Raw genomic sequence first — 15,169 nt, 5'->3', positions numbered from 1 at the left:
ATCAGCACTCTGAAAAATATCATCTGAACCTCTCAATTATCCTGAGGTAGGCATTCTTAGTATAATTATTCCCATAGGTAAATTAAATAAATAAATAAATAAATAAATAACAATCCGAGGTTAAATCCTGCTTAGGATCAAAGAGCTAGAAATGGCGAGGATGGGACCCTGACCCAGCAACTCTGGCTCCAAATCTCTCTGGCTCTGTTGTTACTCGTGCTTTGTCTCCAATGTTTGTTTCACTTATTTCTGGGGATGGGAGAGGTGCAGGCAGAAGGGAGAAGAAACAATGAAATGAGAATTTCATATATTTCAGGTTAATTTCACCAACTATCATCAGATGAGGAGGAAATGACTTTAAGAGGAAACCAGTCTTCAGCAGAGATGCTGGGGTAAATGTGGTAGATAGCATGACTCAAAAGGAAGGTGTGGGTGACACAAAGCCACATGGAGAGAGGTATTTAATTTTATCCCCTTTGGGGAGGGGTTCACCAGTTCGAGGCCAAATTGCCCGTCATGTCTTTCAACCACTCTGATATATGGTAGCACTTTCATGTAACTCCCTCTAAAGACACCCAAGAGAGAAGTGAGGAGGGGTGGCTGTCATATGAAGGGCCATCCAGTAAGGTGTTTGATCCTCACCAAGGGAAAGTACTCCCTATAGGACTAGAGCAGAGAGGCCAGTTAATGAAAGGTAAAATAAAAAGTAGCACGACTGGGGCAGTGAGTGAGGTGTCACTGAACACAAATGCTGTACGGCTGCCTCAGGAGAGGGCAGCTATGTGTGCTACTGGTCCTGCCTGACCACATTGGCATGCAGCTGGCACTGACCTCCCTAACGCCCTGGACCTGAAATCTCTTCCATGTAGTCTTTTCATAGGTAGTATTCTTTGCAAGTTGGTTTTCTTGGGCCAAAATAGTCTGGCTATATTGTGGGGGATATGAATCGAGGGAAAGCTTGCTGACCAGAGAGGGAAGAATTTTGAAATTTGCCACTGGGCATTTTTAGGTTTTGTTAATGCACAACTTCTAAAGCTAACACTCCCCACCCTGCCTAACTTGACGAAGGTTTTGTGTGGCCAAGGAGGGAAGGGAGCTGTGTGTCTCTTGGGGGTGGTAGAACCCTCCTGGCTGAGCCAGTGCTTGGTCCTGGGAGACCCTTAGCTTGGGTTCAGACAGATTCAAAGAAGAAAACACCACCAGCACCCAACCAACCCAATATAATCTTGACTTAGGAAATGTTCACTTAGTCTTTTTTTTTTTTTTTTTTTTTTTGAGATGAAGTTTCACTCTTGTGCCCAGGCTGGAGTACAGTGGCGTGATCTCAGCTCACCACAATCACCACCTCCAGGGTTCAAGTGATTCTCCCGCCTCAGCCTACTGAGTAGCTGGGATTACAGGTATGCGCCACCACGCTCAGCTAATTTTGTATTTTTAGTAGAGACAGGGTTTCTCCATGTTGGTTAGGCTGGTCTCGAACTCCCGACCTCAGGTGATCCACCTGCCTCGGCCTCCCAAAGTGCTGGGACTACAGGCGTGAGGCACCACACCCGGCCTCACCTGTTCTTTTCAAAGAACATTATTGGAAAAGCATACAAATCACACATGGCAAGCACCATTTACACCTTGCCTTGTATTTTGTCTTCATGATTCACTTTAAGAAGTGATTAAAACACTGAGGCTGGGCATGGTGGCTTACAACTTTGGTAGGCCAAGGCAGGAGGACTACTTGAACTCAAGTTTGAGACCAGCCTGGGCAACATAGCGAAAAACTAAAAACTAAACAATTAGCCAGGTGCAGTGGCAAGTCCCTGTAGTCCCAGCTACTCGGTAGGCTGAGGCAGGAGGATTGCTTGAGCCCAAGAGGTCAAGGCTGCAGTGAGCTGTGATCATGCCACTGCACTCCAGCCTGGGCCACAGAGCAAGAACCTCTCTCTAAAAAATAAAAAAAGTAGAAAAGAGATACTTCACTTATTTTAGTTCTTGGCTTTCTTGCCTGGAGAAGATGGGGTTGTGAAGACACTTGTGGCCTGGTCAAGGTTTTGGTATTTGTTTGCAAGGATGGACTAACATCAATTGTGGTGCAAAAATGGGGTTTTGTGTATTTCCATTAATCTCATACTTTGGTGAAGACACAGCAAGAATCCTTTCAGATGGAAAACTGGCACTATACAAAGGACACATAGCCACACCACATTTTTAGTCTTTATTTTTTAAGTAAATTCCATTGAATCAAATATAACAAAATTACAGTTTTTGTTTGTAATGATCTTTGTTCACCACCACGCAATCATAGTAGAATCAAAAGTAATATGAGAACATAAAATGATCAAGGACATCAATGTTTAGTATAATTTCTTCATAAAGGTAAATATCCCCATATTTAGAAAAAATTGCATTGCTAGTTGCAAATCTTAAACACCTCAGTGCTGAAGGATCCTGTATTTCCCCCCAAAGATCCAGCAGCACGGAGGCTTTCAGAACACAAACTCAAAAATATAGTACTTTCAGGGCAGCATTTTAAGTTTCAGAAAACCCAAACAAAACAAAACAAAATCAGAATCAGGAATGTGAAAGTGATGGTGCTCTAAAAATCAATCTGGAAGCAGATCTGCCAACATAAGAATGTGGTTGAACAGAGTCTAACCAGGAAAAGGAGAGATGCAAACTCGCTCCCCCTCCCCTCTCGCCATCGTCCCCCGCCCCCAGCGAGCAAGCCGCCCCCTGCTCTGCACTGTCTCTCCAATGGCGTCTGCCTCCGGGGCCACGGCGAAGCATGAGCAGATCCTGGTCCTCGACCCGCCCATAGACCTCAAATTCAAAGGCCCCTTCACAGATGTAGTCACTACAAATCTGAAATTGCGAAATCCATCGGATAGAAAAGTGTGTTTCAAAGTGAAGACTACCGTGCCTCACCGGTACTGTGTGAGGCCCAACAGTGGAATTATTGACCCAGGGTCAACTGTGACTGTTTCAGTAATGCTACAGCCCTTTGACTATGATCCGAATGAAAAGAGTAAACACAAGTTTATGGTACAATTTTTGCTCCACTAAACACTTCAGATATGGAAGCTGTGTGGAATGAGGCAAAACCTCATGAATTAATGGATTCCAAATGGAGATCCCCAATGAAAATGATAAATTGAATGACATGGAACCCAGCAAAGCTGTCCCACTGAATGCATCTAAGCAAGACGGGCCCACGCCACAACCACACAGTGCTTCACTTCATGATACTGAACCAAGGAAACTAACAGAAGAGTGTAAAAGACTTCAGGGAGAAATGATGAAGCTATCAGAAGAAAATCAACACCTGAGAGATGAAGGTTTAAGGCTCAGAAAGGTAGCACATTCGGATAAACCTGGATCAACCTCAACTGCATCCTTCAGAGATGTCACCAGTCTTCTTCCTTCACTTCTTGTTGTAATTGCAGCCATTTTCACTGGATTCCTTTTCTTTTTTTGGAGACGGAGTCTCACTCTTGTTGCCCAGGCTGGAGTGCAGTGGCGTGATCTCGGCTCACTGCAACCTCCGTCTCCTGGGTTCAAGCAATTCTCCCACCTCAGCCTCCCGAGTAGCTGGGATTACAGGCGCCCGCCACCACACCCAGCTAATTTTTGCATTTTTAGTAGAGAAGGGGTTTCACCATGTTGGCCAGGCTGGTCTTGAACTCCTAACCTCAGGTGATCTACCCGCCTCGGCCTCCAAAGTGCTGGGATTACAGGAGTGAGCCACTATGCCCGGCCTTCATTGGATTCTTTCTAGGGAAATTCATCTTGTAGAGCAAAGCATGCAGAGTGCTATTTCTTTTTTTTTCTCTTGACCAGAAGATTTGTTTACCTACCATTTCATTGGTAGTATGGCCTGCGGTGACCATTTTTGTGTGTGTGTACAGCGTCATACAGGCTTTGCCTTTAATGATCTCTTATGGTTAGAAAACACAATAAAAACAAACTGGCTACTGGACAAATTGTATATTATCAGATCATCACTAGCAGCTTTCAGGTGCACTTCAGTCCTTTATCAAATTCATAAAGAGTTGTTCTGGGAAGTGAGGAGCACCTCTGCCTGGCCACCCTGTCTGGGAAGTGAGGAGCCCCGCTTCCTGGGAGCCACCCCATCTGGGAAGTGAGGAGCGCTTGCCTGGCCGCCCAACTGTCTGGGAAGTGAGGAGTGCGTCTGCCTGGCTGCCCACCCTCTGGGAAGCGAGGAGCGTCTCTGTCCGGCCACTGTACCTTCTGGGAAGTGAGGAGCACCTCTGCCTGGCCACCCACCATCTGGGAAGTGAGGTGTGCCTGTGCCTGGCTGCTGCACTGTCTAGGAAGTGAGGTGCGTCTCTGCTGCCCGCCGCCCCATCTGGGAAGTGAGGAGTGCCTCTGCCCGGCTGCTATCCTGTCTGGGAAGTGAGGAGCGCCTCTGCCCGGCTGCTGTGCAATCCTGCAAGTATGAAGTGACAGCCTTGTGTGTGATCTTTCTGCCCTCCCCAAGTTTGCATTTTCGACATTAAAATTTACTTTTTAATTAAAAGTTTTAAATTGGAGAATTAAAAGAAAACTAATTTCAGCTTATTATTACTAGAGATGCATGAAAGCTCTACCCACATACATGCTAGGAAAAACAGTTCAGAAAACACGGGGGACTGACTCTTCCAAAAGGAGCAGCTGTCTACTCTGCGGCCTGCTTCCAAGGGCCACTGTGGGAGGAAGCCTGGGCTGCAGCGTTCCGAGGCAGCAGCAGCAGAGACGGGAAGGAAGGAAGCAGGCCTTGCCTTGTGTGGCATTCCAGTTCCCTCTCCCAGCAGGGGCCAGATTCCCCTTCCTTAGCTTCAACTACAATTTGGCGAAAGCAATTCTAGTGTAATTGGGGGCAGTGAGGGGTGGGGGGCGGTGAGAGGTTTACTTCCCTCTGCTTAGATAACAGAGGTAGAAGAAACCCTTTCTGTCAATTGCTTGGCCTCTAAATGCCACAGGCAGGCTACTTTTCATGGCTGTTCGAAGCATCCAAGCAATCCAAAGTGGCTTTGAACAACAGAGTAAGGCCAAGAAGGGCAAAAAGGGACCAGAGCTGAGGTGTTTGGGCCAGTTCTGGATCACTCATATTGTTGAGGGAGGGGTGGGGGCATAAGATAACAAGGAGCCTACAGGCCACTTGAGGAAATTCTCTGGTTTTGCTGCAGCTTCGCTTCAAACTTCCACAGCAGAAGAGTTGGAATTCTAATGCCGCAATATCGCCAGGGATTCTCTAGAGGCAAGTTAAGGCTTTCTGGGCAAAGAAAACAATTCCAGATGATATTGTGATAGAATGCTACAGTGAAATGCTTCTTAATGACTCTCCTGTCCTGCCTAAAGGACAAAGACCTATGAGTGACTTCAACTTGACGTGATGTTTCAGTGATCTTTACTTCAGCTCTAAGTCAGAATCAATGCCACAGGAAAAGAAAAGCTTCTTACATCTCAGACATCTGCTTGCTGAGCAAACACAAACAAGAACACATGTATTGTTTCCCAGGAGCTGGCAAAATAGATCTCAAGTCACACAGTTACAAAGAGAGCTCTCATTCAGATGCCGGGCATATAAGCTCAGCTACCCAGAAAGTTCAGCTTTAATGAAGACTGTAGTTTTAGAATGAAAGCCTGAGCAGGAAGGATTTCTGCCCTGGGAATTCTCAATGCTCTGCCTGAGTCACACTGGAGGATGGAGATAGGCTCCTCATTCCAGCGGCCAGCACCTGCCACAGTCACAAGACCACCCTCAGAACAGCAAGGATCTTACGATGACAGTGGGGACTCTGAAGAGAAGCCAGTCAAAGACACAGGGCTTTGGACAAGATCAAGGGTCTTCACCAGGAAAGCTTAATGCAGAAGCCCCCTCCCTCCAAGTCCCCTCAGCGTGAGCCTTGAGCCTTGACATAGCTGTTTCCACCTGCAAGGGCTGGAGAAGCCAAGTTCACGCAGATGTTCAGCAATGTTCAAGCAAATGACGTGTAAATAGATGAAGTGGTCTTAGAGATGGTCTAAGAGGAGGGAACAGGCTCAGAGAGGTGAGGTGATTTGCCCACGATCCAATGTGAATTAGAGACCATTAGGACAAGAACTCAGGTACATTTCCACTCTTACGGTGAATCATAAGGTTCCCAGTAAGTGTAAAATGCTGCAGAGAGGTTAAAAGAATATTGTAACCAACAGCTTTCTGCTTTCATTCTGCTCTGGAATCATTTGTGTAAACTCACAGCAGGAAAAGATAACAGTTTTCTTCAAGTCTGTTAAACTCACTTCTAACATAAAAACATTAAAGAAACTTGACACCATTTTTTGAGTCAGTTAATCCTAATTTGACTGGAATCAGTTACTTGTGTCTTCAAATTGCTTATGAGACACGGAGTGCTACAGGAGAGATGTGGGTGCTTCTCCCCATTGGTTTTTAACATATTATTCCTGCAATGGAATTGTCCAGATTGATGCAATTTATAGCCTCAATTTGATTCTAAAATGTATTCAAATACTCTTTAAAAATTCAGCTTTGTTTTAGCCCAAATAGAACCTTACTAGCAAGAGGGGGATTCATATACTCATCAGAAATGAATGACTTTGGGAAGAAAGGCAAGGACACCTGGAGGAAGGAAAAAAGATGACCTGTCTATAAACTGCCACTCCCTCACTTATCAGGCAAGTTTGCAGCTCTGTAAATTCAATGCCTCTGTGCTCTCATTCAGGGACAAACAAGAATTTTCCTGTAAGACAGCCACAGTCACATTCTCATTTCCATGCCTAAGAGCCTGAAGCTTGAACAAACGGCTTCAGTTAGTTTCATGTGAGCCAAAATGGAATGTGAGTGCCATTCAGAGCCACACACTAAAAAGATTTCAGCTGGGACACTGGCTCCCACAGTCCTGGGGGAGCAAATTCCGGTTGTGTGGCAACAAAGGCTATGCTGCCAGCCCTGCCTGTCCTCCACAGGGGCCACCAGGACTGCCGTGCAGACCAGGCTCCACCCTCCCCCACACCGGTTTGTGTGACAACAGGGCTGTGTTTTCTCTTCCTGAATTTCTGAATGGAGCTGGTACATGGGCCAGCCACTATTTTGTCAGAACAGATTAAGGGGTGTGGCCTCAGGCATATGAAAGGAGCCTCTCGCTCTTCTGGGGTGGTGATTCAATCCTAGGAAGTTATTGCTTGGTTTACCTATTCTCATAAAAAGTCTTGAGAAATGAAGGTAGTAGTAGCAGAAATATGACTATGAATGTTCTAGATCACAGCTGTAGTTGGGTGAAGGGAAAAGTAACAGAGGAGAGGGGCTAACTTCCAAATTGAGAGGGTAAAGTGCCAGTCTGTGCTAAAAGAACGTGAAAAGGAAACCTATTAGAGAAATAATACACTGGGGGGAAAGTCATAATGATAGAGGCTGGTGAGTGCCAGAAATTATACCAAAGCGAAGTTGAGACCACAGAAATCTCAGTCTCTGAGATAAGGGCTGCTTTTGATGTTATTCGGATGATTTGGTGATTGTCAGAAAACAACTTCTTCAGGTTACAGACCTGGACCCATGCCCACGGGTCCCGTCACAGTCACTTGGACCCGTGCCCAAACCACACCCACCTGTGGCCCTGAGGGTTGGCATTCAGGCGCCCAGGTGGCTCCTTTGATCCCTGAAACATCCATGCAGACCCACTACTTATATTCCAGTCTGTCCTGGAGTCAAAGGAGATGAAGGAGGAAAAATATCTTTTTAAAGTATCCAGGCAATTTTACTCATAGTTCTGTTTAGTTCCAGATAGCAACAGCTGATTGTTCAAAGTGCAGGGTTTTTGGATATTCAAGTACCACAGGATCGGAGAAAAGGAGTACTTGAAACCTAGAGTTGCGTTTTCACTTGAGAAGACACACTTTGGAAACACCTATCCAACAGACTACAAATATAGGCTATTAAATTAAAAATCTGGTTTCAAAATAATACCCACTTAGGTTGGAAATATCTTTCTCCAAACTCAGATCCAACTTTTGAATTGTTTGGTATCAAAGGCAAAGTTAGAGGGACTTGGGTTTAAAAACTAAAATTACAAGTGAGTGCTTAAAAAAAAAAAACTCAAAACATCTTTTTATCAAATAAGGGACACACACACACAAAAGGCAAACGATGATATCTACATGCTTAGACTGGGAGAGCAGCTCCCAGGCTCCCCTGGAGGGATGTTCTCTCAAACCTCAGTAAACTGAGTTTGTCATTGAACTTTGAACCTGGTAGTGAGCTCAGCAATCTACCTGGTCCAAGTCCCCCATTTTAGAGGTGAAGAAATTGAAGTCCACAGCGACTTTGTCCAGGGTGAAAAGCAGAGCCAGGGCACAGCCCAGATGCTCAGCCCACCCAGAGCCCTTCTGAGACACCACACTGTGGTCACACGATGGCAGCTCCATAGCCGGCCTTGCTGCTCTGGAGACCGTGGGAGCTAGAGGACACCCCCGATTATGAATTTCAATAAAACGAGCTACAAAGATGTTTCCAATTTAAGGGCGCTGTTGAACAGCATTTCCAAAATTTGCTTGGTGATGAGAATCATCTGGGGCACTTGTCAAAAATTAAAATCCCCAGGCTCCTTCCCAGACCCAGTGAATCAGCCTCTCCGAGGGGAGGGACCTGGGAGGCTGAATTTTTAACAAGTGCCCCACGTAACTCTCAGCAGCAGCAAAGTGTAGGGAAATGGTCTTAGGAGACAGGGTGAAAACTTGGCTTGTGACTCAAAGGAATTTCCTTTGCCATTTAAGAAGCCACACTGTGGCCTGGGAAGCCCGGGTTCTCAGGCTCCCAAGCTGAGCTGTGTCTTCAGCATTGGCCTGGAAGGGTGAGCTCTTTTTAAGGTCTATGTAAGGACACATACAACCACCACAAAATGACATACATCCTTCACTGTTCTCAGGGAAAAGCCTTTTGGTGGCAAAGCAAAATCGCTATTCAGACACATTTTTAATAGGGAAACTAGATGTACTTGGCTTAAAAGCAACCAGATGCTGAAACTGGACAGAGGGCAAGAACTCTGTCACTTGTCACCATGACTAACAATGCAATGGAGAAAACCAGTAACTAAGCACAAAAATAGCCTGGAGCTCCCAGGAAGAGCTGCCTACTCCGAGACAGGTGTGCATGGTGGGTGCCCCCTGCTGATGGTGTGAGGTCAGATCCAGGTCACTGAGGGAGATGGGAGACCTGAAACAGGGGGTGAGGGGACGCAGCTTCCAGAGGAGGGCTGCTGGAGCAGGCCAGAGTCCGGAGGCCTCACTCCAGGTCGGCCTCCACCTGCTCCGTGTCAGAGCACTGCGACTTGTTACGCTCCCATTGGCAAATGGCGTTGGCGTACTCCACCACCAGCTTATCCATCCATGTCAGGGGCTCGGGGAACAGCACAGAGCCCTCAAAGAAGCCCAAGTGGCCCCCATGCAGAGGCAGCACAAACATGACGTTCTCTCGTTTCTCTGCAGGGGAAACGCAGCTGAGTGAGTTACTGTTCTCTAGTTTGCTCCAGGACAGGAGGTGCAGAGGTGAGCTGGCTAGGGTAGCCTGGCTGTCCCCGCAGGGTCACCTAAGTGGGCATCCAACCTCTACTCACTCTGCCTTGTTCACCAAAGAGGGGGCAGGCAAGACAGTGGCATCTAGCAGGTTTTAGAATACAGCTTGGCTTTGGAGCTGAATGGGCACCAGCTGAAGAAAGCCTTAGAACTCTAAAGGGTTCTCAAACTCGGCTGCATATTAGAATCAGTTGTGGAGTTCTTCAAGCTCCTTAACCCCAGGCTGGCCCAGATGAATTAAATCAGAATCTCTGGGGGTGGGAGGTGGGAGAGGAGTGAGGGAAGGGAATTCCCAAGCGTTGGTATTGCTCAAGCTCCCCAGGTGATTCAATGTGTTTCCTAACTTTGTGCATCAAAATCACTTAGGATATCTTATTAAAATGCGGATTTTGATTTAATAAGCCTGAAGTGGGAGCTGAGATTCTGCATTTTTAAAAAGTTCCCAGGTGATGCCCATGGTAGTGGTGGGCGCCAGGCTCTGAGTAGCGATTCATGGCATTTACAGTATTTTTACTAGAGAACGAGGAGAATTCAATGGAGTCAATGAGTTTTCACTACAGACATTTATCTTCAAGATCCTTAAAGCTGCACGTTGTGTTAAAAGATGCCCAAGCTCTCAATGCCACATGCTAAGTGGCCATCCTGAGAAATAATAACCTAGAGCTTGACTTTATTTTTTTATTTTTTTGGGACAGAGTCTCAGCTCACTGCAACCTCCACTCCCGGGTTCAAGCGATTCTCATGCCTCAGCCTCTCCAGTAGCATGTACCACCACGCCCGGCTAATTTTTGTATTTTTAGTAGAGATGGGGTTTCACCATGTTGGCCAGACTGATCTCAAACTCCTGACTTCAAGTGATCCGCCTACCTCGGCCTCCCAAAGTGCTGGGATTTATAGTCATGAGCCACCACACTTGGCCCAGTTGCTTCTATTTGTATGTTTCAAGCAGATGGAGAGGCTGTCACAAGAGATAGCAGAACCGGACTTTTTGTTTTGCTTTGCAAGTCAAATTTTATTTTATTTTTTACTATTTATTTATTTTTAGAGACAGAATCTTGCTCTGTTGCCCAGGCTGGAGTGCAGTGGCACAATCATAGCTTGCTGCAGCCTCGAACTTCTGGACTCAAGTGATCTTCCTGCCTCAGCCTCCTGAGTAGCTAGGACTACAGGTATGTGCCACCATGCCCAGCTAATTTTTTTTTTTTTTTGAGACGGAGTCTCACTCTGTCACCCAGGCTGGAGTGCAGTGGCGTGATCTCGGGTCACTGCAAGCTCCGCCTCCCGGGTTCACGCCATTCTCCTGCCTCAGCCTCCCCATGCCCAGCTAATTTTTAAGTTTTTTGTAGAGATAGGGTCTTACTATATTGCCCAGGCTCCTGTTGAACTCCTGCCCTCAAGTGATCCTCCCATTGCAGCCTCACAAAGTGCTAGGATTACAGGTGTGAGCCAATACACCTAGTCTAGAATTTTAAATCTAAATATCTCTTTATGTCAAACTTTCAAACTTAGGGGAACCCTAACCCTGAGATAATCTCATAGAACCTCAAGTGACTCCCCAAAGCCCTACTGGCTATGGATATACATGGTGGTCCTGTCTCATGCCCTGGGAGGAACACGAGGGGGGCCTGATGCCCAAGCCCCTTCACAGCCCGAGGACTATCAGGCTACACAGAATAAGAACACTGACTGCTATGAGATGTCTTTCCCTAAAGAGGGTGGTCTCCAGGAGATGACAGCATGGTGAAGGTGACAGAATTTACTGTGGCAACTTGCTGAGCTGTTGAGAGGGCAGCAGGAAGAAACACTTACCTGAAAGAGATTTTGGAATGGTTAGAAGACTTTCATGCACCAACGGATCGTCAGCTGCATTAACCAGCATGAGAGGAACATAAATCTGCAACAAGAACATAAAGCAGAATTAAACTACTGATTCCCATTTTCAGACCCCATCGATTCAAGGCTCAAACTCACTGCTGGACATGTTTTTGAAGCAAAGGGAAGAGGGTCACAGCTCAGCTTGCTGAACAGGTACAGGAAGGACGCCTTGTATTCTCTGGCAGTGTGATGAGTTACATCTGCCATTGTGATTACTGCCCTGAAAGCAGGAGTGTGTAGAAGCAAAGCTTCCTGATAATCATCAGAGTGTTTCAGATTAGCCACGCCTTTTAGGAAATGACTTTGCAATGAATTATGTACATATTCATTCAGTTTATATCATGGGAGGGGAAAATGAAGTGCACTCCATACCAGACAAAAGAGATTCTACAGGAATCTAGGCCAAGGCTGGGCACAGTGGTTCGTGCCTGTAATCCCAGCACTTTGGGAGGCTGAGGTGGGAGGACTGCTTGAGCCCACAAGTTTGAGACCAGCCTGGGAAACATAGTGAGACCCACAGCCCAGTCTCTATTTGTTAAAACAAACACAAAAACAAAAATAGAACAAATCAAAAGAATCTAGGTCAGGTTTATGGCTTATGCCTATAGTTCTAGCTACTCAGGAAGCTGAGGCAGAAGGATCACTTGCGGCCAGGATTTCAGAGCTGTGGTGAACTATGATCACGCCACCGCACTCTAGCCTGGGAAACAGAGCAAGACCCTGTCTCTTTAAAAAAAAAAAAAAGAAAAGAAAAAGAATCTGAAGGTTGAAAACAGGAATAGGCTGGTGGATATTGGAAAACCGTTGGCAGGGTTGCATTCAACATCCACTTTACTAAAACAGCCGATAGCCTTCTTTTTCATTTTAGTGGAGATGGTACTGATAGGGAGACTCAGATGTCATTGAACAGCCATAATGAGGCAGTAAAAGATTGTGGTATCCTGTAGGTCTCTGATGTTGGCTCTAGACAGCTCAACATTCCTACAATGGCTTAAATGACGACATCAAAAAGCCTGATGATGCTAAACTAGGAGGGATGGCTGATAAGACAGCATAACTACAGTTTCCAGTGATCTGCTTTAGCCAGGGGAATGATGGGCCAAACCTACAGGTGGACATTGACAAGGATAAATGGGAAGTCCTGTGTTTGGATAAATAGGGCAATAAACTGTGCAAAGACAGAATGAGACGGACTGGCTTGTTGGTCATTCAGGTAAAACAAACATATGGAGATTTTGGTTGGCCACAAACTTAATCACACAAAGTTTATTGTAGCTGCTAAAAGTTGCGTTAATACAAACAAGTCTACCTTATCAACAGACACGCTCAGCTGGGCACGGTGGCTCACGCCTGTAATCCCAGCATTTTGGGAGGCTGAGGCAGGCAGATCACGAGGTGAGGAGTTGGAGACCCGCCTGACCAACATGGTGAAACCCCATCTCTACTAAAAATACAAAAATTAGCCAGGCGTGGTGGCACACGCCTGTAATCCCAGCTACTCAGGAGGCTGAGGCAGGAGAATCGCTTGAACCTGGGAGGTGGAGATTGCAGTGAGCAGAGATTGCGCCACTGTACTCCAGCCCGGGTGACAGAGCGAGACTCCATCTCAAAAAAAAAAAAAAAGAAAGAAAAAAATAGACATGCTCATCATTACTTTGATACAGAAACACATCAGTTTTACTCTGTGCTTACCAGATCATGGCAGGAATTTTGAGTTCAGTCTTAGGCACTATGGTAACAAAATACAGAATGGCCAAAAGAGGGTCCCGGATGCTAAGAAATCTAGACAGATCTCATTGATCTGGCAGAAACCAGACAGGATTATACTGTCAAAGGAAGACGAAGAAAAAAGTAGGTGTTGGAGCAATTTTAAAGGCCCTCACACAGACATGGGAGCACACCAGTCTAAGGGGCAGCTCTGGGATTAATGTATGGCAGTTACAGAGGGAGAGAGTCTGGTTCAATAATCAAATCCAAGCTAAAAGAGCGGTTGGAGCCAGATTCCAGCTGAGCTTCCACCAGGAAAATTTAGGAGAGATATTTGTCGTATTGTGTGCGAGGCTGGATGGAGCGATGCTAATTCTGAGCCGGTGATGGCCACTCACCCTGTGCAGGTACCGCATGCAACTTTCTTCCTCATAGTATTCCTTCAGGGAGTTATAGCCGTGAAACTTCCTGCAACACACCAGAAAAAGAAAAAAAGAAAAAGGACAAAACATTGGTCTTAAGATCAGAATGCTGAGCCGATGATGGCTCCAGTTCCTCACGCTAACTTGTGGCATTGGTAGAGTAGACAGAGGCAGGAGCTAGGCCTGAATGCTGAGCTGATTTTATGACTGTTCCAGATCCTGCACTAACTCATCATATCAATGAAATGTATGCAGGTAGCAAGGTTCAGGGTTAAGAGCACTGGCTTTGGCATTGGGGTTCAAATCCTGCTTCGGTTATTTACTGGCCATGTGACCTTGGGCAAATGGTTCAACTTATCTGAGCCTCAGCTTCTCCTGTATAAAATGAATCTGAAGACAGGGCCTTCCTCAATGGAACTGTGAGACTTATGATGTTAAAGTGCTTACTAGCATCATGACCGACCCAGAGTAATTACCCTGTAGTAATTGTTATCTATAGTAATTATCAGTGTATGTTACATCTCTTGTGGCAGTATAAAACCAGATGTCACTATAGATATGGAGAAACTGAAATTCAAGGACATTTACTGGAACTTTCCTTTTAACAGAGTTCTTAGTGGAGTAACAGGACCACTGTGAATTGGAATAAAATATGTATTAGGTAACAGAAATGAGACTGTCATTCAAAGTTACCAATTCTGTCCCTTTATCTGTGACTACTGCTCCATATCTCTGACTACAGAGCAATAGAGATAAACTGGCATGTAACAAAACCTTCAGAGCTCAGCATGAATGAGGGGCCGCAGCTCTGCTCCGTGCTCCCAGAGGCCCCTCAAGGTTATATCTGGAGCTCCGACACCAGGAGGCCTAGGCCAGAAGATCTCAAAACCTCTTTCTGACACAGATTAGGGCCTCTGGCTTCTGAATGGTGGGTCTTCCTGTTTTGACTAGGGTCTTTAAGCTATCCTCCCTCCCCCAAAGCTGTGGATCTCATTAGACATCTCTGCCTGGGAATGGCCTGGAAAGCTCAGGCTGGACTAGTAGGACCCTCTTGACAGGGTGGAGGCCAAGTGTAGAGATCATCTCTAAGATGCCTGTCCTTGTGAAATCAGTTCGTTTGCAGTCTCAGCAGGCAGGAAATGCATTGTTCCATCCCTCCAGTATTACTGGGATGGATCTCTGAGGAAGCCACCAAGACAGGTTATGATCATAAAACTGCTACTTTCCAACGCTATTAAAGAGGAAAGACTTTGGAGAGTGTCGAGAAACATTCTCTTCTGGGCTTAAAAAATTTAGGAGATGAATGGGAAATTTAATTTGTTTTTTCTTACTACACACCACAATACAGTCACACACTTCATCTGAAGTGAGGGTGGGTAAGATTCATTTTTCACCTTCTGAACATACCAGCAATTTCCTAGTTTTCATTTCCTTTGAGAAACTGTTAGCAGGCATATTTCAAAGTTACTTGGTGTAAGAAGGCTACTAAAATCTCATAAGGAAGCAAAGCAGAGATCCTATACCCTTAGGTCAATATCTGCCTATCTATTAGATGAAGAATAATTGCTTGCTTTAAACTACATCTAAAAATATCAAATAATTTATTT

The 15,169-nt window shown here is 45.7% G+C and overlaps 1 protein-coding gene and 1 pseudogene across 2 annotated transcripts in view; one reads left to right on the top strand and one right to left on the bottom strand.

Moving 5' to 3' along the window:
• Window positions 1–2,192: 2,192 nt before the first annotated feature.
• Window positions 2,193–15,169, bottom strand: part of ABHD2 (abhydrolase domain containing 2, acylglycerol lipase) — a 113,853-nt gene continuing 100,876 nt past the window's right edge. Inside the window, exons 9-11 of one of the 2 annotated variants that reach the window (XM_063794024.1) lie at window positions 13,539–13,608; window positions 11,368–11,452; window positions 2,193–9,465 (exon numbers count right to left, since the gene is read on the bottom strand). In XM_063794024.1, the coding sequence (XP_063650094.1) occupies window positions 9,269–9,465; window positions 11,368–11,452; window positions 13,539–13,608 (352 nt within the window). In that variant the 3' untranslated portion in view covers window positions 2,193–9,268. 2 annotated transcript variants of the gene reach the window in all.
• Window positions 2,746–6,094, top strand: LOC101057829 (vesicle-associated membrane protein-associated protein A-like; annotated as a pseudogene).

Source organism: Pan troglodytes, chromosome 16 (assembly GCF_028858775.2).
Source record: "Pan troglodytes isolate AG18354 chromosome 16, NHGRI_mPanTro3-v2.0_pri, whole genome shotgun sequence".
NCBI lineage: Eukaryota > Metazoa > Chordata > Mammalia > Primates > Hominidae > Pan > Pan troglodytes.
The sequence above is the reverse complement of the archived record's forward strand: the minus strand, read 5'-3'. Positions and strand labels throughout refer to the sequence as shown.